The following is a 24,224-nucleotide window of genomic DNA, read 5'->3' on the forward strand; positions in this document are numbered from 1 at the left end:
CTGGACCTAATATTGCAGCCCAGTGATTGTCGTGGGGGGTCTTCTAGATGAAGAAAACGGAGCTAAAGCAAACAAAAATAACTGAATTGAGTTCAGGATTAGTTCATAAAAATAAATCACCAACTAATAAAAAAAAGAGACCAGAAAGTTTGTGCAGGTTAAACTTAATGAACTATTTAAATCTAAATGCGTATGAAACCCTGCAAAGAGGCTAAAAGCCAAACTGAATCGATTCCTTGGGAGCTACACTCTAATCTCAAGCCTTCGCTTTCAAGATTTTTTAAAACTCTTTTTTGTTGTTGTTGTAATCATTGCAATTGCGTTATAATATTCCCAGCGTCGGAACACAATTATGCAGAGTTCCACGGCGCAGACAACACACGAATCCTAAACTACCGATAGAAAAGAATCCCCTTATTCGTTCATGGGAATTTAATGGTGCACGCGCAGACCAAACGTGACACCCCCTCAGAAGGGAACGATCCGGTTCCGGCAACCGCCCGGGGCTAACAGATTGACCCTGGCCCACATGATGGCTTCGCTGAGGGACAACGTCGTCTCTCCGTCTTCTAGGTCGTACACGGGGCCCTGAAATTGAGAACAAACACATTAGCATGTGCTTTCTAAAGCCTCAGTCACATTGCTTACTTACATCATAAAAACAAAAACTGTTTGCACACATTAGAAAGTTTTAGGGAACCGTTTTTGTACATCCGATACCGTACGACGGGCCCTCCGGTACGAAACTGCGCATGCGTAACCGCGGAAGACTCGCTCATGCGCAATTTGTACCGGAGGGCCTATGCTCCCGTTACGTTGGTCACACACAAAAACTGTCTACAGAGGTGGTCTAAGCGTACACTTGCATGGAGAAAACGTGCTTGGAACGTATGCTTGAGGGGTACGCCCGCAGATACTAGCGTCATCGTATCTGCAGACGTGTCTTTTGTGTGATGTGCGACCAGCGTGACGCCGGCTTTAAACAAACCGTTATTGGAATACCGGTTACACTGGTTTGGATACGCAAAATCTTCAATCTTGAGTTTTTCTAGGCGTGTGCGAATAACGGTTCGAATTAAATAGGACTGCGTCATTCATGATCTTCACAGTGCAGGAAAAAGAAAGAAAAAATAGAAAGAAAGCCACGACAACCGGCTTTCTTAACATCCTCAAAGCATTCGATTCGAGCTATCACTCGCCGAGCTTCTCGTCCTCGGGGACACACCATTTGGCCCTGCCGAACGAATAGATCCGTTTAAATCCTTTGAATCCGAAGGCGACACACGCCATCTGGTGTCTATCGGTCGTTTGCAAGCCCGTGCACTAGAAGTTTGACATAATCACAGTGAGATTGAGCGAAGACGCTGATTGGTCACGAGTGCTGCGTCAGCGTTCGGCTGGGCCTCGTCTCCAATCAACACGCAGAAGGACACCCGTCCGAGCGCGATGGTGTTACGTGGAGTTAGAAGGGGATGTTCACAGGTTTTGATTATTCTAAGTGGTGCTAGCCCTGACCAAGAGAGATGGCCTGCACCGAGCGTCACAGAGATCAAGCGCATCATCCCGATAGCCTCCTCAATTGTAAAAACATTGTTTGAGACGTAATCATGATGACCTGGATGGCCTGTCCAGTGAAGAAGGAGCGGCGCTGATCCGAGTGCCTCGGAAGGTTACAGCCGGCCACCCAGACCTGGCCGAAGACACCTCGCCTTGTCACCTGGCCACCCAGTCTCATTGAAAGGCGCTCTGAAAGCACCGGACCGTTTCTGCAAAAAAGAGAAAAGAATTTTTTTTGCTTATTATATAATAGGGCTTTTGTCTAAAAGCACCTCAGTCATTGACGCCAGGAAGGGCGAATTGTACCAGGACTGACTTAAAAAAAGTGGTAGCAACACTGCAGAAGCTGTAAGCTACAAACGGTTATATTATAGTTTAAGAAACCAGACCCAATATAAATATAAATTGTAGACCGACTTGCCACAATACAGGCATATGCGAAGTTGATTTAATGAAGAGCAGATGCTGCAGTTGCTTGATGCTTTTTCACATCAGCAGGACCTGAACCACTCGTGAATGCTTCAGGTCTTGGTCAAATTTGATTTCTTGACTATCCAATTACATTTATTTTCAATGAAAAGACCAGCTAGGGTGTCCTGACTGCGAGCAGTCAGTATTTCTGCTCCCTATTGCTGTCATGTGAGAAGAAAACAATAGTGAGTAAAAAATTGTTTAAATTTAGAAACATATTTACCTATTTGAAACAAAATTTCGCCATCATGGCTGTCTTAAGTTTAGGTAAACGTGCCCAATGAATCTAAAAAAAAACAACAAATTTGGCGAAGAATCAAAGTCTTACTTAGTGTTGTTGACGTCAGAATGGACGAAACTACCGATGTCCTCAAGTAGTTCTTCCCTGTGCAGCACCGCTTCGACTGCACCATCTTGCTTCAGGAGTCCTCTGCAATAACATCACATTCGATAAGCAATGGCAAGTTAAAAGGAAGGACAAGACAAGACAAGGCAAGGCAAGGCAAGGCAAGGCAAGGCAAGGCAAGGCACAAGGCGAACTATAAGACTATGGACGAGATACATTGGGCCATAAATGCTGCACACATTTCAACAGATACACCTGATAGAGAAGGCAAATAAAAGTTACAGGGAGTAGATTAACAAAGTCAGTACCCACCTAGCGTGCCTAAGCAGAGGGGCCACCACGGGCCAGTAGCCATCTTGAACCGCTTTAAGCGCCCCGATGTACGCCGAGAAGAATTGAAGCTCCTTATGCAACCTGAATAGAATGGAATTAAACATAAGATTTATTGGGTTTGTTTCTGTTCTTCACATCGATTCAATCATGTATGTTATTCGTGCTATGGGAAGGAACTGTCTGCATGCAAGCAAAAGCCGGTTGTCTTTCTTGTCGAAGCTCACAGTTTTTAAGGCGTTGGAAAGTTCCCGTAATTGAACACGTGAGTGGACGAATTTAGTAACGAACCAGTGATACACCACTCACAGTTGGTGCCCTTCTTGCAGCAGTACCCTAGGTTGAATGGCCTGCGTCCAGCGCAGGGGTTCCCAGACGGACTCTAGCGTCCAGCCCTCCTGGGACGTCCGTTCTGAAGCAATGGAAACAGGCGTCGCCCTTTGTCACGTATATCGCGTCAGTCTGAATAATTTTGTAATTCTTGAGTTGAGATGACAAACAATCTCACAAGCAACCGAGAAACAAATAGACCATTGAGTGCAAAGGATCAGACTTCAAACTAGAAGCTCGCATCAACACCCGCTTCATCGAAACAGATTTCACGAGGAACATTTCCCCCAGAAGTTTAGCCAAAATTTAACACAGCGCGACGTTTTGTCGACATCGAGTTCAGCGAAACGTCAAAAACAAAACGAACTTCGAAGAAGCGACTGCCATACTAAACGGATATTGTCTCGGCTCCTTTGGGTTCCGCGATTTAAACTCTGACTCACTGCGCAAAGTCGCAAACGCAATAGCAGATCGAGAAATGTGGGTTTCTTACACAGGACCTGAGGAGGTCCTGTCGTTGGTAATAAGTGGAAACTTACTAGCATCCACACAAAGATTAAAGAAAAGCGAGTGATAGTGCCACGTTTACCTCCCCCTCATCGCATCTTTCCCAGACATGATCACCCTCACAAAATTCGTTTATCAAATTGTCGCACTAACCAGTTTCGCAACTCACCATTACAGCTTGCCATTGCAGAATGGAACTCTTTGCCCCACCACGTTGTAGATATCATAGATAAAAATGAATTCAAATCATCATGTGAACGTTTGTTTCACTTTTCCATGGAATGAATCGCGGGATGGTGTCTTTCTAGTTTTTCCTGTGCAAAGATGGTCTTTTCTCTCTTTTTGTAGCCTGGTTGGCATGTTGTTTCCTGTTTGTGTAAAAGTGTATTCCTTTCGAGTGGGTGCATTGCATTGTTTCTTGTTTATTAAGCAAATATGTACGATATGTATCGTTTCAATATTTTTGTCGAAAACCTTGTACTCCCCCCCTCATACAATGCCCGAAAGGGCGCTTTGAGGTAAATTAAATAATAAAAAAAAAATAATTACACCAAGGTGAGTTAGAACAGTAAAAATGGCATAAACGAAGGAGGCAAGAGTTTTAAACGCTGTACTACATTTCGGCACATGACACTTCAGGTTCCGCTCTGGAGAACCATACTCCGTTTCACTTTAGGCCCGATCGCAGCCAAGGATATGATATGACGCGGTCAATCAAACAGCGATAAAAGTGCATCGTCATGGCCATTGATGTGTATGTGCGTTCTCTATTATCGGCTATAAATCAATCACGAACGTGGGGTCTACGAAGCAAACCGTCACTCCCTATCTGAGACACGGTTCCTATACCTCTGACGATGTCCATGCCGAGAGCGAGGGCCCTGGACGGTTGTTCAGAGAGGAGGTAGTACTGCAGGGCCTTGTGCGCGTCTCCGTTTTCTTCGTGCATCGTGGCTAGAGAGATGCACTCTTCAACGGGAGGCAGGCCGGCCTGTTTTTGAGTGATATACCGGAGAAGACATACGTCACATTGTGCTGTGGTACGTTTTCCGTGGATCGGGGACCATTTAGAAATTGCCCAAAGCTTAAAAAGACAAAAAAAAAAGATTTTGGGTGATACTTTAGCTTGGGCGAGGTGGTTCATGTTTACACTTCACGGCGCACAAGAACAGACACACTTGAAAAGTGCACTCACACAAAGAAAGAACACTCCCACTGCGCTGACTCTCAACTCTGGTTTGTATTGTGCTTCCCCTTCATCTTATTTTACTCATATATAGCTACGGCTGATATAACTATATATCGTTTCCTAAATAGTCTAACTTTTTTTTTTTTATAAAGCTATATTTAGATTGCTTTATACAAAAAAAGTTTGACTATTTAGGAAGAAAAAATATATAAGAGTAAAATAGGATGAAGAGGAAGCACAATACAAACCAGAGTAGAGTGTTCTTTTTCGTGTGAGTGAACTTTTTAAGTGTCTCTGTTCTTGTGCACTGCGAAGTGTAAGCCTTATTTTATTGGTATATCCCAAAGGAGCTCCAAACGCACGGAATTCATAGGTCCTCTATGACGTCATGGTTTCACCTGAGGTCAAAGTGTCAGGTGACATCGTGATGTGACATGACGTTGCAGCGGCCTGTGACGTCACAATTATTTTTCTACTTTATGGCAAAGTCTGTGAGTCTACGTCCACACTTCTCAGCAGTGCACACATGCGCGTGGAGGAGTACCCTTCTCAGGCCCGCAGCCTAATTTAGTACTAGCATTTCAATATCGTTTATCTGAGACAATAAGCTGGTTTACAATGGCAACGATAAGAGTGGTTTAGCATCGTGATGTAACGATGGTTCTGAGGACGCGAGACATCCAAGAGATGGGTGGACGAATCAACATATCATTTCAAGAGACATCTTTCGAAATAAAAATATATGGAGTTCTAAGTCATGATTCGAAACGTACGCCGGTGACAAGAATTTGTGAAGCTCGTGAGCACGTAACCGACACTAGAGTCACTAAATTAGCTACGCTTAGGGTATCGTCGCTTTGTTTTCGAATATTATTGTGGGCGCCGCCATCTTGGTGCTTGTGCAGTGCACACGTAACTGCCGATCGTCATAATTCAAAAGTGTGATTTCTTCAGCATTAGATTCGGTGTTAGGAAGTTCATGCAATATTCATTTGCTCCGTCGCAAACAGTTTAAACATTTGTGGAGGACGGAGAATCGTTTCCTCCGATTTCAGAAAAAAAGCTTCAGATGACTGGCAACCATGATTTTAAGCCACAAGATAGGTAAGTGTCGTTACTCTGAAGCGCAGATTATTTAGTGGCACTAACTAACACCACAAGGCCATAGAGCTGGACTTCTGACGTCACATAAAGAAGGCCAATGCAGCGCACAGATTGGACCCGAGTGCTGCGTCAGTCTTCGGATCGGGGTGGTGTCCAATCAGTGATAACACGAATCCCAGCCGAGCGTTGACGGAGCGCTCCAACGGTTGTGCTGCGTCGGCCTTCTTTTTCGATTTTGTTATCGAGGAGGTGTATGGGGTTACACCGCGATAAGTGCGGACGAGCGAAGGACGAAGAAACCTAGCGTCGTTGCGAAACGACGTCACTGGCCTTTTCGTGGAGCGCGTTCCTCTCGGCCAATGAGCAACCGCAGCCGGCGAGGATCTCGACCCTGGCCGAGTGGGCATCGTCGCAGAGGGCCAGCACGTCCATGGCCAACTCCCTGGACAGCAAAGCTCCTTCATGATTATCAAGAACGGAGTAAGTACACGTTGAACAAGAGGCGTCAAAACAAAAAGAGCGGTGGGGAGGGGGGGGGGGGGGGGGGAAGGAGGGGGGAGAGTTCCCCCCGCCCTTAAAATTTCCGCTTTTTAAAATTTTTATTTGGAATACATAAACGGTTAGCGTGAAAGACAAAGAAAAGGTGGATTTCTGGTGCGTGCACTGCTTTACCGCGCTCGTCCAATGCCACCTAGGAGACAGAGCTTGCACAAGACGTCATCGTTAGTGGGCACGCCTTCTCTTCAAGCGAGCAGGGGTTCGTCCCTGCGTTGGGTAACGTCATGTGCATTTATTTTTCGTTACACTTTCGCATGCCGCTCGAACCGAGTAGTGTGAACCCAAGAACGCATTCTACGTTAGTAGTGTTTTAGGAGATCGTTTTTTTTTCGCTCCGATAACAATACCCGATCACGATACGATGCGATGCAAGTGTAAAAAGGCGCCGGCGCAGTATCGGGTAGCGTTAAACTAGCAATTAAAAATGAAAGCCGTTTACAACTCCCTGTAACGCCGAATGAGAGCGCAGCTCTTGAGGAGGAGGAGGGGTGCCCCTCCTCCTCTTCTGCTTGCCCCATTTAGGGGAAAAATTTCCGCTAGATTTAGCGGGGAAAATTTCCCGCTAGAGTTAGCGAGGAAATTTTTCGCTAAGTTTAACGGGGAAATTTACCTGTCATGCACCGCGCGGTTACGCCGACGCCGCTAGAAACGGGCACCTAAGAGCTGTGCTCTTAGGTGCCCGTTTCATTCTATTCTACTAGAACTCCCTGTGATACGAGACGAAGTCAGACGTACCAATTTCCGACGGCACAGCACCTCCACGCAAGCCAGGTGGCCACGTGTTGGGCGTTGACGGCGGGGCCTCCTCCGCGTAGCGCCACGCTCAGGGCCAGCTCCAGTTCGTTGCCTTGGACGAGGGTCCGGACTGCGGACTGAACAACGCGTCGGTCTCGGTAAACGGACATTCGAAATGCCAGCTCACGATCTAAACGTGAAGACCGCCGCCGACCAGCAAAACGACCATCCCGAACAACTCGATGCATTTTCCTATAAGAGTATTTCGTGCTATACGCGCGGTGTACCGCCTGGGAGAGGCTGCGGTTTCCGCTCGTTGTTCGGTTAAACCAGACACAATTAAGTGTCTACGCCTCGTTCAACGGCGACGAACGACGTCAACGTTGGATATCGTGTGGCCTTCCATGGAAGCCACAAGCCACTATGTATATCGACCGACACACTGTGTTTATAAACGCGTCCGCGTCTACACACAACGGGTGTGGGCATTGCGCTTGCGCAGAAACCAAATTCGCCAGAGGGGAAGCATCTGCGCATGCGCAGTGCAGAGACCAGCGCCACCACAGTGGCATGACGTCAGAGAGTGTAGGCGGAGCGCAAGTTCGTCTGCTCTATGCGCAGGGGTTTGGCGGTGACGTCAGAACGTCGCGAGCTCTGATTGGCCCGATTAGAAGGAACGTGGGTAGACCTGAATGCAGTTAGAGTTGAGGTCTACTCACTATCGTTCCGATCGGAGCCATTCAGAGCTCGGTGTTGTGATGGCACCGCAAACCCCTGCGTGCAGGGCGGGGCCTATCGTCATCGCGCTTCGTGATTGGTTTGCTTTGGCTTTCTTATTCGCAAATGCTGCAATCTCATTGGCTGAGAAGCAATAATGAGATGCGCGGGACTCAACACGTCCCGAGTTTCTTAAGATTACAGTTGCTGTACATATATGGCTTGCACGTGACGTCGCGGCACCCTGGTGGCCGTCACTGAGAAGAACAGATTCGATGGTGCCAAATCTGTGCTGCTGAAAATAACAGGCACATGAGCATGATACGGAGCAATGGCGACTGGTGTGACGTCAATCCAAACCATCCTACTTCAACTGCAACTTAAAAAAAGAAAAGGCTATATTCTCGAAGCGAAACAAAAATAAAATATATGACCTTGAAATGCTGTTTTCATTTGAAGAAAAAAAAAACTGCAGTATATTAAGTTGCACGGCTGCTGATGCAGCAGGTGTAACTTAATTTAAGTCACACCATGTACACCCAAATAATATGCAGTTTTTTTTTTTCTACCGTAAAAATACTCTACGCGTCGCCGCATGCTCATTCTGCGCACAAATATCGCGCTAGTGGTCGGAACTAAATGCCAAAGTTCCAAACCTAATCTTTATTTTATTCAAAAGTTACAAAAGTGATTTTCTAAACTTTTCAAAGGGAAAATGGTGGCCGACGGGGAACTCTCGAATGCATGGAGCTGAATGGCGCCTGTTACCGAAAACGGACAAAAAAAAGCGGGCCCCATTTTAACGCGACAGCGTTTAGGAGCTCGTGTCGCAGAAAATCCGGCGCCGGCATCGACGGGTCCAAAAGAATCCCATAATGCAACGCGCGCAGCCACGGGTGTCGCACGTGACGTCACACGTGGTTGGGCGCGTTGCATTATGAAATTTGGCGGGAAAATTTAGTGGAAATCTTTTCCGTCAAATTTAGCGGAAACCTTTCCTGCCAAATTTAGCAGGTCGATAAGGTCATAACGTCACAGCCACGTGCGACGTCACGTGACGCGTGACGCTACGGACTAGGACAAGCACACACGCTTGCATGCACGGCTTGGCAACGAGCACACGTTTATATGAGAAGACTTTGAGAACGGGACCCGATACAATACATTACAATAATACGATAAACTTCATTTTCATTATACGCTATACGCTATCGCGTTCCACTCTATACGATAATACGCTATCGCGTTCCACTCTTAAAGGCGAAGCTTAAGTGGCCTCAAGTTATTCCCATTAAAATTGAAAACAAAAATCACGTCTAACTTTTAAATGAGACAACGGTTAGTTGAAAAAATTTGGCATCCTGTCAGTACCACTAGCGCTACATTTTAGCAGAGAATGAGCGTTCGACGACGCGTAGATTACTTTAGCAATAAAAGAAATAAACACCTTTTTCTTTTTGAGGGCGGGCGCATGTTGTACTTTTTACAAACTCGGAAAAAGTGCAAGCTCCGAACTCAGTGAGCCAACAAGTCACAGAGTATGGCACGTGAGCACGCGCTATCAGAGTAAACCCCTGTGAGGCGTTGTCACGTGCACAGCTCCGGCGCTCTTACTGGCTTATTAGGGCCGTTTATTTTTCGTTTGATACAACATGGAGAAATTGAGCTTAAATCTTCACGAATGTCGAGGTCGGATAGTATGGTCACGGAGTTCTTAATATTCCACAAATGAGGACTGGCATCTTCCTTTTATCTAGCAACCGGCACAGTGGGTGCAAAGCTTCATCGCGAACCTGCTTACCTGCAGACAGCATAGCCGCAAGGGTCAGCGTATTATGATAAAACGTGCTCGGGGGCCAGCACGTATCAGTAGAATGACGTCTCAATAGTTCTAGACTTCGTTCTTGTGTGTAACTATCTTTTGAGCAAGGTATGCAGCCACGAAGAACCTACCTCAATGTCGTCGTTGGCCAAGTGACAACAGGCAGCCAGGACGGGGGCACCCTCTTCCAGGTACTTGTCCGACAGGTTTTGAGCGCAGTCTCGAACGAGCCTGAGCACGGCCAGAAAACGAGCGACCATCGGTGTTCAAAACATTAAGGAGTTTTCGTAGATTGTTTCCGCCCTCCCGCTTCGCCCTCTGCAAAGCCCTACGAGATACGGCACTTCGCAGACAAGGCCAGCGGCGCGCATGCGCAGTAGTGGTGTCCTCGTGGCGAAGAGCGTGGCGGAGAAGGAAGAACTACAGTATATGTATACGAAAATTCCCTCTGAAGGACTTTTCGTAGATGGTACGCAAGAGCTTTGGCTAATAGCGGAAACTCATGGCTCACTTGGAGCACAGAGAGAGCACGTGCCCGCAGGGTCCTTGCTTTCTCTGTGCTCTAATTAATTGGACACTGGAGCGTACGATCTACGAAAAGTTTCTATACTATAGTAACTGACATGACGAGAATGGAAAGAGGGTCTTCCAGTTGTCCCGCCTCCAGTACGAGCTTCCTACTTTCGAATTCGGCGCCTTGTGACCTTTGAGCGTGCACACGCAGCCAAAACAAGAAAGAAGTCAACAAGTGCTTGCCGGAAACTCGACCTCCTAAGGAGACTCCCTGCTGTCCTCATGCTCTCGGCGACTAAAACAGATATCCTATGCTCTGCAGCGTTATGGAAGATGCGGATACGGGCATGTGGCCTGGTAACTTTAGAGGGACGATTACTGGAGTGTTCAGGCAAACATATCAGTCAAACGACCTGCCGAAAGCGAACTATGAAATCAAAAGTTTCTGACCCGTCCAGTGAGCGCACGGAGTCGTGTTCATCTTCCTTCGTCGTCTGTGGCTCCCGGGGCCCTGGATCCGGCTGAAGATGCTGGCGCAGCCGATCGTCAGCGGCCAGCGCCATAACATAGGCGTCCTGGGCTTGACCTCGATTGCATAGAAACTCGGTTATCGCCGAAATGTCGCCCAGCGCTAAGTGGAGGCCCACGGCTTCAATGTGGTCTTGCTGGACCAGGGCGTCTGCACGTCTGCGCGAAATACAGGTAGAGAGGGGCGCGAGATGGCATCATACTTGCACAGTACGGACGGGTCCTAGCTACTTTTGAAGTTCTTCGAGCTACTAAACTATTTTAAATGGGCCATGAGAGTAACGATGGTAGTGTTTAAATTCAAGATAAAAAGTAGTTAGCGCCCATTCTAGTCTCAAATATACTCAATTCCTTTGGATCTCAGAAGTAGGTTACACGACATGCACGAGTGTGTATGTGAGCGTGGGGGGAAGGAGGGGGGGGGGGAGGGGAGGGGGCATTGAGTTTTTCCTACCAGCGTTTCTGACCATTCCTCTAACGGAATTCCCTTAATAAAAATTATTTAAACGAGACAATATGTAACGGATGGTTCATATATAGGGCGACAAACCCGCGACCGAGTGCTGCGATATTTTGACTTCAGGCTTCAGGTATACAAGACGGGCATAGACGCCCCTCACCGTTTGGTTAATTGGCGCCAATACTGGTAGGAGACACCGGGAGCCAAGGACAGAGCTTCATTCCACTGCAAAAATAGTGCGAATTAAAAAAAAGCTTTCTCCTAAGGAAGGTTGCACTGCAATGGAAACTTTCAGAGGCCTTGCGTTTAAATATCATGCGAGTTAGGTGAACAGTAGCCAGTGACCTTGGGAAGGCAATATGGCAACACGCAATAATTTCAATAATAACGTCCGTTTATCTTCAAAAGTTGTATCTGTGAGTGAGACACCTCAGAAACCTCAGACTTTGAACTGTCGCCACGGAGGGACGGGGCTTCGCGGTAGTTGCTACCTTAAATCAGGGCTTAAACCCTGCACACGGCGGCGTACTTTGCACACAAACCCTGGAAAAATAAGCTTGCCCGCGCCTTTATTATTTTGAAATAACAGAGTTAGTCTGGTACTTGCCGAGCCCAGCTCTGTCAGAACCTCGCAGTACTTCTGCAGGTTTCCGACGGAGAGGTAGAGTTGGGCCGCCTGCTGAAGTGAGGCGTCGCGGCTGGGCCCTCCGATGCCTCCGCCGCCGCTCCCGAAGCGAGAGGCCTTCACTAGTTCCAGCTCGTGGGCCCTGGACTGCACGAGTCGTAAAATACAAGACCACAAACCGTCAGCAGTGTTTTAACCACTAGGCTTGACAATGAAATAGGACAAGGCAGAAGATGAGGAAAGACTTCACGTTTGAAACTTTGCAGGACCGCAATCACTTTTATCATGACACGAAACTATATCAAAGGACTTCATCAGATCAGCAATTAGAGAGTAAAAACCCTACAATAGAAGAATACAGAGACGTAATTAAGACACCGCTTCTCAACGGCCGTAGACACCCATGAAGGGGCGGAGCAAGCCTCAGAACGTTGGGTCCCTATGATTTAGGATTTGGTTCAGTCTTTATTTAATTATTGTTCTCGGACGCAAAGTTTGTTCTCCCAACTCGGACACAAAGTTTATTCCCCCTCCCCCCCCCCCCCCCCAAAAAAAAAAAAAAAAAAAAAGCTTACGCGTTTGTGTTTTTTTTAGTGCATGACGTCACTCGCGTGCTCATTTCTAAGATGTATAATTTTCCGGTGGAACTTACCGCTCTGAATTTGGCCAAGTGAGACCGGTGGAGCAACGCTGAGTGCCTGTAAGCGTCTGACACGACCGCCGTGTTTGGCGCTTCTGCGACGGCCAGTAGATCCCAAAGATGGTTCACTCCTCGAGTACCCTGCGCGATTCCACGAGGGAAAGCAATGAGTTCCCCCTGTGCAGTTATGAACCTTGCTCAACAAGAGTTCTCCAAGCCCTCCTTACGCAGCGGCGAAGGCTCAAAATAAGGTTGATGTCCGGAAGAGAGTTTCCCTACCTCTCCCTCCTCAGCGCATTATTAACTTTCGCCGCTTGTTGTAGTCTTTATGCGTAAAAGGTCAATTTTTACAGCTCTAAGGCCTTTACTTCAACGAAAAACAACAAAATATGTTCGCAGACAGGCCTAAGCGTCGCGGAAGATGAAGGAAGGGTAGCGAAACTTCCATTTCGGACGCCAATCGCGGTTCGAGTCTTCACCGCACGGTGTCACCTTTATGTGAAAAAGGTTTCTTTCCCTTCGACAGCAAGACATTTCATGGCATGGGTAACTCACGCAAAAGAAAGTCGTCCACGCCCGAAGTGCGGCGTCATCCCTGGTCGACTTGTGCGTGTGCTTGAGGTTTCTGGCCACCGATCCGCAGAGCATTTCTTTGCCCCTTCCAGACGGTAGCTCACCTATCGCGGGAAAGTCGCAGAGTTGTCAACCAATGGAAACATCTCAGACTGGTTGGGATACAGAGGCTTATCAGACACGCCAGATTACATCCACCATTGCTGACCTTGTCTTGTCTTACCGAGATACCGAGCCACTGAAACGGGCGTTGACGAGCCTTCACAAAGGCAGTGCTGGGGAGGACTCAATAGAATCTAAAATGACAATAACCTGTCCTGTTGTGGTAGGGTGATTTCAGATAAGATCGACCAAAGGATGGCTAGTCGACATTTTCAAATCAACTGATGTTTTTATATGTTATTGTCTAGTGTCTGGTATGAACGAATCCAAACTTAGTTTTGACTAGAAAAAATACTTGGGGACAGGAAAAATCGTAAGGCATGAGGTGGTGGACAGTTGCATTAACGCGCACTGATGGAGGGGGCCCGTTTGAGAGTGAATAACTAAAGCGATAACATTAGGAGAACTCTAATACGTTTTAGGCGCAAACTATGGCTATAGCTTGCTTGTAATATAAAGTAATCATATTTATTTAAAATTTATTTATTTTTCTAAAAATTGACAAACATGCCTGCTCGAACGACAAATGGCAAACTTTGGAGGTCTGTATCTCATGAAATAATTTAATCATTATGATATAATTTGCAGATATTATTCTACTAATATATAGCTAATATTTAAAAAATAACTAAGGTATCTGTCTGATACAATATTTAGGATATATTTAGTCGAACATGAAAAAAAAAATCAAACAAAGAAAAACTCCGATGCGAATAAAAAAAAAACACCACCCTCGATTTTTTTTTTTAAGTTAGGTAACCTGTTATACTCTATTTCGGCATTCATTTCCATTAAAAACATGTTGCATCATTTTATTGAGAAAGAAGATACAACTCCCCAAAGTAGGGTTCTTTTTCAAAGCCTACACTTAGCAGTGTTTTATACAAGAACTGACTCTGAGTTCCAGTTTCATGAAACCAACACACATCTTTTATATATTTTTATTCAGATGAGGCCAATGATAACTAAAGAAATCGTTCACACACTTAAATTAAGGAGAAACTACTGTGTACAAAGAGGTATCATATTACGCACTAGTGATCCGAGAAAAGATCATGCAGCCATCGGCCACTAGGAACTTTGTTTACTTTATTCTCCTGCGACACTATATGCTATTCCCTCTTCCGCTCTACCTTCATCTCTCTCTCTCTCTCTCATATATATATCCCTGATATATATCCAGAACAAAAACATGTTCAAGCATTCCCTTTCTGCGTGGTAGTGTTCTGTGGCTAGCAAAAATCATTTCCTCGCTAAGCTCACGATTATGCCAAAATAGTTGCCGGAAAACGCAGACGACACTCGTCGCTAGTTCTGGCAAAACGGCCGATATAATCTTTTTTTCGCATTTCCCCGCTCGCTGTCAAGGACAAGGGGGTTCGCTTCAACCAGCAAAACATGGCCGCCGACGCCTGTTTACTGAGCAGTCATGCCTGTCGCCATCTCACTCGCTGGCGTCACGGGCGATAATATCAGGCACAAAGGGGCACACCAACCGGCAGCATTATCCCCAAATACTCGAGCCTCGCGTAAATACATATAGTGTAAACGCTGTCGCCATGTTATCGTAGTAAGACCGCCCCCCCCCCCCCTCCCCCAACGGGGGACTGCAGTACGCGACGGCGTACTAACACAACGGCGACGATATCGACATCGCGGGCTCCGAATTTTCCCATAGTTCTACTCCACGGGCATTTCTCGAAACGCTTGATATTGTGTACGCCCGCCTGGAAGGATTTCAGGCGCGTAGTTAAGATAAGGCGGTTCTCCGCGGCAAAAGAAAGCAATTTCACAAAAGCTTAAAAGCGGCGGCGACGCGTGTGCGGTGAACGCTTGTAGTTTTGGTGTAGACAGGGTGTGTGTGTTCTCGTTGTTGACACCAGCCGGCGATAAGGCACTGCAGGCGGTAGCTCAGTACAGCAAGGGCTAATCCGAGTGACCATCAACGTAACCCCACCGCCAACCCCTCGCGAACCGGTCGCCGACATGGCTCAGGCTGTGTCATGAACCACGTGGTAGAAGCTCGGGTGCTTTCATATCAGCGCGTGGAGGGACGACAGTGCGATTCCGGAAAGTCTTTTTCGAAGGCCGCTGACCACAATTTTTTGTCTGGAGACTTTCCCTCTTTCTTCCTTTGACGTGGATCAAGCTTTGCCGACAGCCTCAGTTGTGACCTCTCTTTTCAAATGTACGTTTGCAGTGAGTGAGCTCCTCAGCTTCGGACTTGTCACTTGTGCACCCAGTAGTTCTTTCACTTGGCAATTATATGCCATCAGTTGGGGTTTAATTTCTATTATTTATGTATACATTATGAAGACGTCCTGGAGCTCCGAACGAGTGTTTTGTGCAGATTACTTTTGCAAACACAAAAAGACTATACCAAACAGCGGAATTTTCGAAGTGTTGGCGAGTTGGACCTAAACTCGTTGAAGCAAATTCTTCCGCCTGACTGTTCCACCAAAGTGAGTGCGACGGACTACCTGTGCTACCATTGCTTCATGCACATCACTAAGGAGATCTCGATGCGAAGCTCAGAGCAGTGCCCTGACATATTTGTGCCAGCTGAAGAAGCAATTGAAGATCTAAATCGCAGCATACTACCTACAGATGTGTCGCCACTGAGACAACCAGGCGTCGTAAGAAGTCGGGACAGGCCTGCCTATGTCAAGAGAAAGCAGACAGAACTGGAGCAGGTTGCTGTCAAGAATATACGCTCAAGGCTACGTATTGCGTACGACAGGGACGCACCATCGGGGTCGTCCGAACCAACATGCTCCACATGCACTGAGTGGGTGGACAACTTTCGGCAGGCCTTTGAAACCGCCACCTCTCTCCGGGAACGTTGTCAACTGCTTACACTCCTGCCGTCAACACTGACGAAGAATGAGGTTCAAAAGATGATTCCACAGGCCTCAATGTACCTCATCAGTAAATCCCGAAAACTCAAGGAAAAGCATGGCGTGTGGTATGAGCCGGATCCTTACACGAGGTGCAAGGTGAGCCCTGAGAACCTGTCTGCTGCCCTAGAGTACTTCACGAAAGACGAGCTACAATGTTCGCGCCAAAGTCCCAACCAGAAGGACGTCATCTCTGTCATGCTCAACGGAGAGAAAACGTTCGTGCCAAAGCGCTTCATGACACGCTCAATACGAGAGGCCTTCCGTATATACAAAGACAAGCATCCCGATTCCGGCGTTGGGCTAACGAAATTTTATTCGTTGCGCCCTAGATGGGTCCAATGTATTCCACACCAGGAAGTGTGCGTTTGTGTGCGCTGCGCCAATTATTATGTTTGTATTGCCGCTCTAGAGAACGTTACAGGCTCAACATTCAACACTGGTGAAATGAACTCGGCATTTCTGTGCGACCCAGCAACAGAACTGTGCCTTCAAGGAGACTGTGATCACTGCCCAAAAGGCCAGTTTCTTACACTCCAGGAACTTGATATCCCGGAGGATGAAGACATTGTGCTTGCAACATGGGAGTCCGGCGACCTTGTGAAAAAAACTTTGGAACCTGAGACTTTCCTAAAAGTCATCCAAGTGACGGTTGGAAGTTGGGTACTTCACAACCATATCCGGCAAACGCAAGGTAAAGCGATCTACGATGAAAAACAGTGCATGCAACGCGGGAGCATTGTCTTTCATTTTGACTTTGCTGAAACCTGGACCATCGTGCTTCCTGACGAAGTGCAAGCATATCACTGGAAAAAAAAAACAAGTTTCGATATTTACATGTGTAGTGACGACAAGAAAATCTACAAACAGCTTTGCCATCATCAGTGAGGACCTGTGTCACGACGCCGCTCACGCTTGCTTGGCTCTAGAAAAGGTGAAGGAGTGGGTTGAAGACAACGTTGCGGTATACTCGTACGTGACGTACGTAAGTGACGGCGCCGCCAGTCATTTCAAGAATCGCTACCAGCTTCACCAATTTGCAAAGGACGATTGCCCACAAGCCCAGTGGTTATTTTCTGCATCTGGACATGGGAAAAATGCATGTGACGGAGTTGGCGGACTCGTGAAGCACCAGGCCACGCTGAACAACCTGAGAGAACGTTCAGTAAGCGCAATTCAGACGGCCAGGACAATGGTGAGCGTTCTATCCAAGAAACTGAAAGGCGTGCATCTTGTATATCTGGACGAAAATGAGGTTGTTCGGTATCGTGAACAAAAAAAAAAGAAGAGTGGCTGACGGTGCGCGCCTTCCCTGGCATTCAGTCTTGGCACGCGTGGCGGCTCAGCAAGTCATCAACAGAAGGGACCTGTGACGTATATGTAGCACGGACAGTCGGATCTGCTTGGAAGCAACTTTATTAAATGGGTACAGCGAGGAAAACCTTAGCGTAAAGTGCCGAATCTGATTTCCCAAGGACTGCTCATTTTGAATGCAGGGACATCTGATTTATCACATTTTTCTTCACGGGGTATTTAACCTACTGTTTTTGTTGGTGGTTACTAATAATTTTTATCTGATCACTATAAAAGAAATCCCAAAATGTTACCCTCGGGCAGGATAAAATATATCGGCTTGCCACGATTCATTCATACACCGAGAGCATCGAAGCTGCTCCAGTTAGGCACTATGGCATCCGTCACCTGAAATTGTTTGTAATCGTAAATACACAGCCAACCTAATTATCTTACTATTATATCTTTGTTTTTGTGTGTGGAAGTAAAGTTATTTATTTTACTCTAGATGTAAAATATACCGGAAGGTACAACTTCACACTGCATCATCTTTTCTCAAATCATTAGTCTCTAATATGATACCACTTTGTACGCTTATGTAAAATGCTGTATATAGTTTCTCCTCCCTTTTACTGTGTGACCGATCGCTCTTTTTATCAATGACCTCATCTGAATAAATGTATATAAAAGATTTGTGCAAGTTTCATGAAACTGGAACTCAGAGTCACTTCTTGTATAGGACACTGCTAAGTGTAGGCTTTGAAAAAGGACCCTACTTTGGGGAGTTGTTTCTTCTTTCACAGTGCAATGATGCAACATGTTTTTAATAGAAATGAATGCCGAAATAGAGTATAACAGGGTACCCAAATTTAAAAAAAATCGAAGGTGGTGTTTTTTTTTTATTCACATTGGAATTTTTCTTTGTTAGATTTTTTTCCCATGTTTGCCTAAATATATTGTAACTATTGTGTCACTCAGATACCTTATTTATTTTTTCAATAATAGCCATATATTAGTAAAATAATGTCTGCAAGTTATGTAATAATGATTAAATTATTTCATGAGATACAGATTTCCAAAGTTTGCCATTTGTCGTTCGAGCAGGCATGTTTGGCAATTTTTAGAAAACTAAATAAATTTTTAATAAATATTATTACTTTATATTACAAGCAAGTTGTACCCATAGTTTGTTTGTAAAAACGTTTTAAAATTCTCTTAATTTTATTGTTTTAATTATTCACTTTCAAACTTGCCCCCTCCATCAGTGCGCGTTATTGCAACTGTCCACATCTCCCTGCCTTACGATATTTCTTGTCTTCAAATTTTTTTTCTGGTCAAAACTAAGTGTGGATTCGTTTATACCAGACACTAGACAATGTCATATAAAAACATCAGTTGATTTAAAAATGTCGACCAGCCACCCTTTGGTCGATCTTATCTGAAATCACCCGGTAATGATTTAAAGAAGCGATGCAACAATTTTTGTACTTTGCGCAAATACCGCTTAAAACGGACCACTAACGTTAATGACCTATGAAACACGCTTTCGTTTTTCACCCCACGCAATAGAAGTCCCAGAAAAAAAATTTAAGAAAAACGAGCAGCGTTCACCCCTCAACTGGCAGCCAGAACAAGCGGCCACGTGATCTGGAGCCGATTATATGCCGCCAGTGTTGATCATAGCCACGCGCTGGGGTTGGCAAAGCGCAGGACACGCGCTGAGTTCCAGACAATGTTATGGCTCGGCTGTTGTCGTCGTTGCAGCGATTGGACACGGGTCACTCCCCGAATGCTTCCCGAGCTAGCAATTGTCACGAGCCCAAGTCGAGTGCCCACGCAATGCTCGGGTCCAATCTATGAACCGCATTCAAATATCGTCACTTGGGCGTACTGCGATCTTCGAGTTACGTCATCAAATTTTGCAAAGGAGAGATTGAGTGAAAATGATCGCTTTTGTCCTTGAAATTACACCGCAACAAAGCAGTTTCTTGGCCAATGGTGTTGCGTATGAGTATCCTTGAGTCCCAGGTGTGCCAGTAAGCTCGTGTAGAGAGAAAAACATTCCAATTGAATATCGTTGCACAGCTCCTTTAATGAATAGCGTTCACTCAGTTGAGGCTTCAAGATATGTTGAAGATATTCCAGACAGCCTGTTTGTGTTCCCAATTGACGAGGAGGAAGCCTTCTAATATTTTAAGAGCTCAAAAAACAGTAAAAGTGTTGACGTCCATGACATACCAATAAAGTCAAGTACTATATGTCATCGAGTCTGTTGCTTCTATTTTAGTTGGTATATTTAACCTCTCACTTCAAACTGGCGTTGTTGTTGTTTTTTTTCATGTAAAATGCAGGGAGCTAAGGTTTCAGTAATTTATAAAGCGGGTGATAGAATGACCTTGATAATTACAGGCCCGTCTCAATATTGCCAATTTTTTTAAAAGGACTGGGAAAATAATTTATAAACGACTATATAGCTTTGTGTGAAGAACACTCCATTCTTACTCCCCACCAATATGGGTTTGGGAAAGGATGTTCGACCAAGTTAACCCTGCTCGCTCAAAAATAGATATTTCTTAACAATACTGAAAACAAGCTCCTTACATTGGGTATCTTTATAGACTTTTCAAAGTCTTTTGATCGTTTAAATCACCAGACTTTGCTACAAAAGTTACAGCTTCATGGCAGAAGGCAAATTGTCCTTGATATTTTCTTCAGGATCTGACATTTTTGAAATCCTAGAAAAAGTTAATTTATTTCTTGAAAAACTTAATATGTGCACAACTTTAAATTCGTTAATTATAAACAGTAATAAAACAAAGGCTGTAGTTTTTAGGTCGAAGGGAGTAAAGGTTATCGATGATCAAGTTCTCACGTTAGGCCAGTATGATATTAAAATTGTATAAAAGGTCAAGACGCTTAGTGCATTTTTCAATGAGTACATGCGGTGGGACGAAACAACGAATAGCTAAAAAAATTATCAAAGGCGGTAGGCATAATTTATAAGTATAAAACAACATCTGCGCTACGAGTTCTTCATAACTCTTTGTTTAATGCTATTGTTAATAACTGTTTTTTATTATGGGGTAATACAACTGTTACAAATATTCATTGTCTTCATGTATTACAGAAACAAAAAAACTAGGTATTGCTCAAATCACAAATTTGTATGCGTATAAACTTGTCCTCGCATACAAAACCGCATTAAACAGCCCAGAGAGCACTCTCCTTTCTCTTTTTTCTTTACACTCAAAGAGTACTTCATACGCCATCCGTTATGCCGGTGCCTGGACTCTCCCGCGCTCCAGGACAGACTACGGGAACCAGACTCTTAAATTTCAGACCCCCAAAGTATTGAATAGTATGGTATCATTGGGTATCAAACTTGAGAATGTGTCTAATAAATGTATACGCTATCTCTTTGTCGACCCAAGGTAGGCTTTAATAGAATAATTAGGCGCGCGAAATATTGTTCCTAAGTTGCTGTTGTTTCTGATATTGATGTAAATAAGTTCAGCTCCTGTTGCTGCTGGGGGAGAGGAGGGGGCTCTGTCAAGCAGTTTTGTACTGCTTCTTTCCCCTCCTCCCTCTCTTCTTGTGCGAATAGAAATCAATAAACTTGAATTTGAACTTCAAAGTAAACGGAATATAAGGAAACAAAAACGGAAGGTCCGTTATGGCGGCGCCCATGCACAGCTGCTGCAAGGCGTCTACGTGACTGCGTAAAATCGGTCCACGAACACCTGTAAAGAGCATGTTTTTGGCGACCTGCAGCTACTCTCCAAAAATACGTAACCATTCTGCTATAAACAAAAAATTAAAAACAAAAGATCGTCTGCAAGTTTACGGTTTATGAAAGCTCCTTGTAAGCGGCCGCTCAAGTTTAGTTACGTGTTCTCACAATCGCGCCACGATGCCATGTACGAGGGCCGTTCGTAAAGTTTGTATTATCGGCACCAAAAATTTAAAAGAACGCGAACAGTATCAACACAAGCGCGCGTCCCTCTAGTTTCCACTCGGTACACACCAACACGCGGCCGTGACGTCACGCGGCTACGGTGGCGCTGCTATCGGGAGAGCGCATGCGCAAATGGTCCACTTGACGCGAAACTGGCGCGTTCGCACACTCCTGGGGGGGTGGGGGGGGGAGGGGGGGGGGGGTTTAGTAATAAACAGCGCGTTAGCCTATAAGCATCGTGTACTTTAGCAACGTGGAACGCCAAGAGGGCATCGAAACAAAGATGGCACCGCCCATCCGAAAAGTCGAAGCGCGTGCAGTGATCCGTTTTCTCCCTTTCATGGAAAGCAATGTCAAGGAGATTCATTCTGAGCTGGTGGCGATGTTCGAGGAACAACGCCCCAGTCTATGACACTGTAATTAAGTGGGCCAGACGCTTCCAGTGTGGCACCAAAAGCATTTCAAGCATCGCAAGGACGTCGACTGACTGGTTGCTGTAGTGGAGCGATTCCTGAACACTCAACACGAAGAGTTCTATAACAAAGGCCGCCGGCAAGTTGTTCATTGCTGGCAAAAGTGTATAACTTTGGGTGGCGAATATGTAGATAAAGAGTTAACAACGGTCTAAGTTTCATTGCTGAATCTCTATTCCTTCGCGACAATATTACAAACTTTGTGAACGCTCGTCGTATTTTAGTCTAAACGGCCGCTTGCGGACGCTGCTCAAAACGAGAGCGGAAGTGACTTTTGAAACGCTCGGGCTGTAATACTCCAATAAACCTATAGATCAAGAAGGTTTTGAAACAATCTAAGCCACGCATGCACATAGATGTGCCGACAAACAACTACGGAGACCCCTGGACTCGAAAGTAAACAAACACAGGAAAACAAACACATGCGCGCACAAAAGTGCATTAACGCAGTATGTTATATAAGGATACTGCGCTAATGCTCTGCGTTAACGACGAGAGGAGTGAAAGGCGCAGAACAGACCGGCCTGGTGTAGGCAGGCCATAAAGATTACTAACAAGGAGTGTTCGCCCGTTTGGGAGCGGACGTAACAACTGACAGTGTTTTATGGGCCGCACTGCGGTGTGACATTAAACAACAACGCCCTGAGTACAGGCTTCCGCACTGTGTCTTCTCCACAGCACCGAACGACGCACTAGTTGTCAGGGCGCGGCAGGCTATTAGCCGCGTCAACGTGATCACGCGACTTCAATAACGAATAGTATGAGAGAGGAAACGAATCAACAGTTGCACTGCCGTATTAAACAACACACCCCAGATAACAAAGCCATTTGGTTGAACTCTCGGCGTCTCCTACAGGAATGCTAAGTCAGCGTTTGAGTGAGACTCGTCTTAATTAGTGAGAACACGAGCCGAACTTTGACGTAGCAGTGGTGTGATATTTGTGCACCGCGTTGGCCTTCTATAGGTGACGCAGCAAATTCACCGGCTGTGCTATCCAGGACGTGTTGAACAGAACTATCAGCGTGACGTAATGGAGAAAAGTAAGCACGCCTTGTAAGAATCTGGGTGGTGTTGCTCAAAATGATTAATTTCAGTAGCAGCCTCGTTGCATCTGGGACACTTGCAATGTAAGGAAGCGTACGTATCAGCGTTTCATCGAGCGTATAGGACAAAGGTCCCGCAGCAGATGTCACCTTGAGCAGCGACGATGCTGTCCACGTCCCAGCCCGCGAGCACCTTGAGGAACAGGGTGGACGCCATGGGTAGCATGGACCAGATGCGAACGGTCGAGTCTCTCGACGAAGAAGCCACGACGAAGGGTCTTCGAGGATGGCATGCCAGACCTGCGTGAATAGCGCCAATATAAGAACACTTCACCCACATAAATTGCGCGGCTACAGCCAATTCCGCGCGCCTTCTGCGCACTGCCATATTGGTCCACCGGTCTGCGGAATACGTTCTGAGCGTGCGAAATAACAGCTCAGTGACTGGACATTTCGCCTTTTCTGATAATCAACAAAAAGTTGCATATGAACGCTCCCCGAGTTGCCCGAGCCACTCGTGCGGTAATGACATCAATAGGTCGGTGTAGTGGTCGCTATTTGTCCAGCTAGTGGCGCCCTCTTAGTGTAGAGGGGCGTGCGTGTTCTTTAGAAGAAGTAAAGGGGAGTTCTTCACGAGCAGCCGTCGGTGTCGGATGTCTTTTACTGAGCTCCGCCTCACAGGGTTTGAGAGGTAGGCTCTGAATCCTACATGGTGTCAGAAGTGGTAGGATATGGCAAGCTCTGATAGCACAACCAATTCCACACCCTGGAGGGGCATCGCTTTACGCCAGCCTGACAGCTTCGACTTTTCGAACGCGGAACTGTGGCCCTCCTGGCTATCGCAGTATGAAGACTACGCCTTTGCATCGGGTCTTTCCTCGGCACCTCAAGATGTTTAGGTACGTCTGCTACTCTACTGCATGGGATCGGAGGCCCGACGCTTGCTGCAGTCCTTTTCGCTGTCCGCCGAGGCGCCATACAACGCCGTGGTACGGTGTTTCACCGAGCACTTCGTCCACCCCGTCAACGAAGTATACGAATCGTCGCGTTTTAATCGGCGGTTCCAACAAGCGGAGGAAACTGTAGATGCGTTCTACGCGGAGCTGATGCGTCTAGTAAAGCGCTGTAACTATGGCACTCCGGAGGTCGAGGAACGTCTTGTCAGGGATCGTTTTGTCGTCGGTCTTCGGGACTCTCAGCTGTCTGACCGTCTTGGACGTAACCCAAAGCTCACGCTCAAAGACGCGTGGGTACAAGCGCGCCAAGCCGAAGACGCCGACAAAGAAAAGGCAACCAAGGCAAGCACGGGTCAATCTGAAACTCCAGGAGGTCAAGGTGTCAATCTTGACGCGACCAAGCTCGCAGGTCGTCTCAAGCGGCGCGGCACTAAGCCTA

General features: G+C 46.2%; 1 protein-coding gene across 1 annotated transcript in view; it reads right to left on the minus strand.

The window, feature by feature from the left end:
- Positions 1–465: 465 nt before the first annotated feature.
- The window catches only part of LOC115332794 (WD repeat-containing protein 17), a 44,007-nt gene continuing 20,248 nt past the window's right edge, over positions 466–24,224 (minus strand). Inside the window, 16 exon segments of the mRNA XM_042289923.1 lie at positions 466–588; positions 1,616–1,766; positions 2,357–2,458; positions 2,687–2,788; positions 3,014–3,116; positions 4,391–4,532; positions 6,165–6,276; positions 7,128–7,264; positions 9,798–9,906; positions 10,658–10,727; positions 10,730–10,866; positions 11,328–11,392; positions 11,775–11,939; positions 12,445–12,573; positions 12,988–13,109; positions 22,980–23,129. Coding sequence (XP_042145857.1) covers positions 469–588; positions 1,616–1,766; positions 2,357–2,458; positions 2,687–2,788; positions 3,014–3,116; positions 4,391–4,532; positions 6,165–6,276; positions 7,128–7,264; positions 9,798–9,906; positions 10,658–10,727; positions 10,730–10,866; positions 11,328–11,392; positions 11,775–11,939; positions 12,445–12,573; positions 12,988–13,109; positions 22,980–23,129 — 1,916 coding nt within the window. The 3' untranslated portion in view covers positions 466–468.

Source organism: Ixodes scapularis, unplaced genomic scaffold (assembly GCF_016920785.2).
Source record: "Ixodes scapularis isolate PalLabHiFi unplaced genomic scaffold, ASM1692078v2 PGA_scaffold13__105_contigs__length_92229423, whole genome shotgun sequence".
Lineage (NCBI taxonomy): Eukaryota > Metazoa > Arthropoda > Arachnida > Ixodida > Ixodidae > Ixodes > Ixodes scapularis.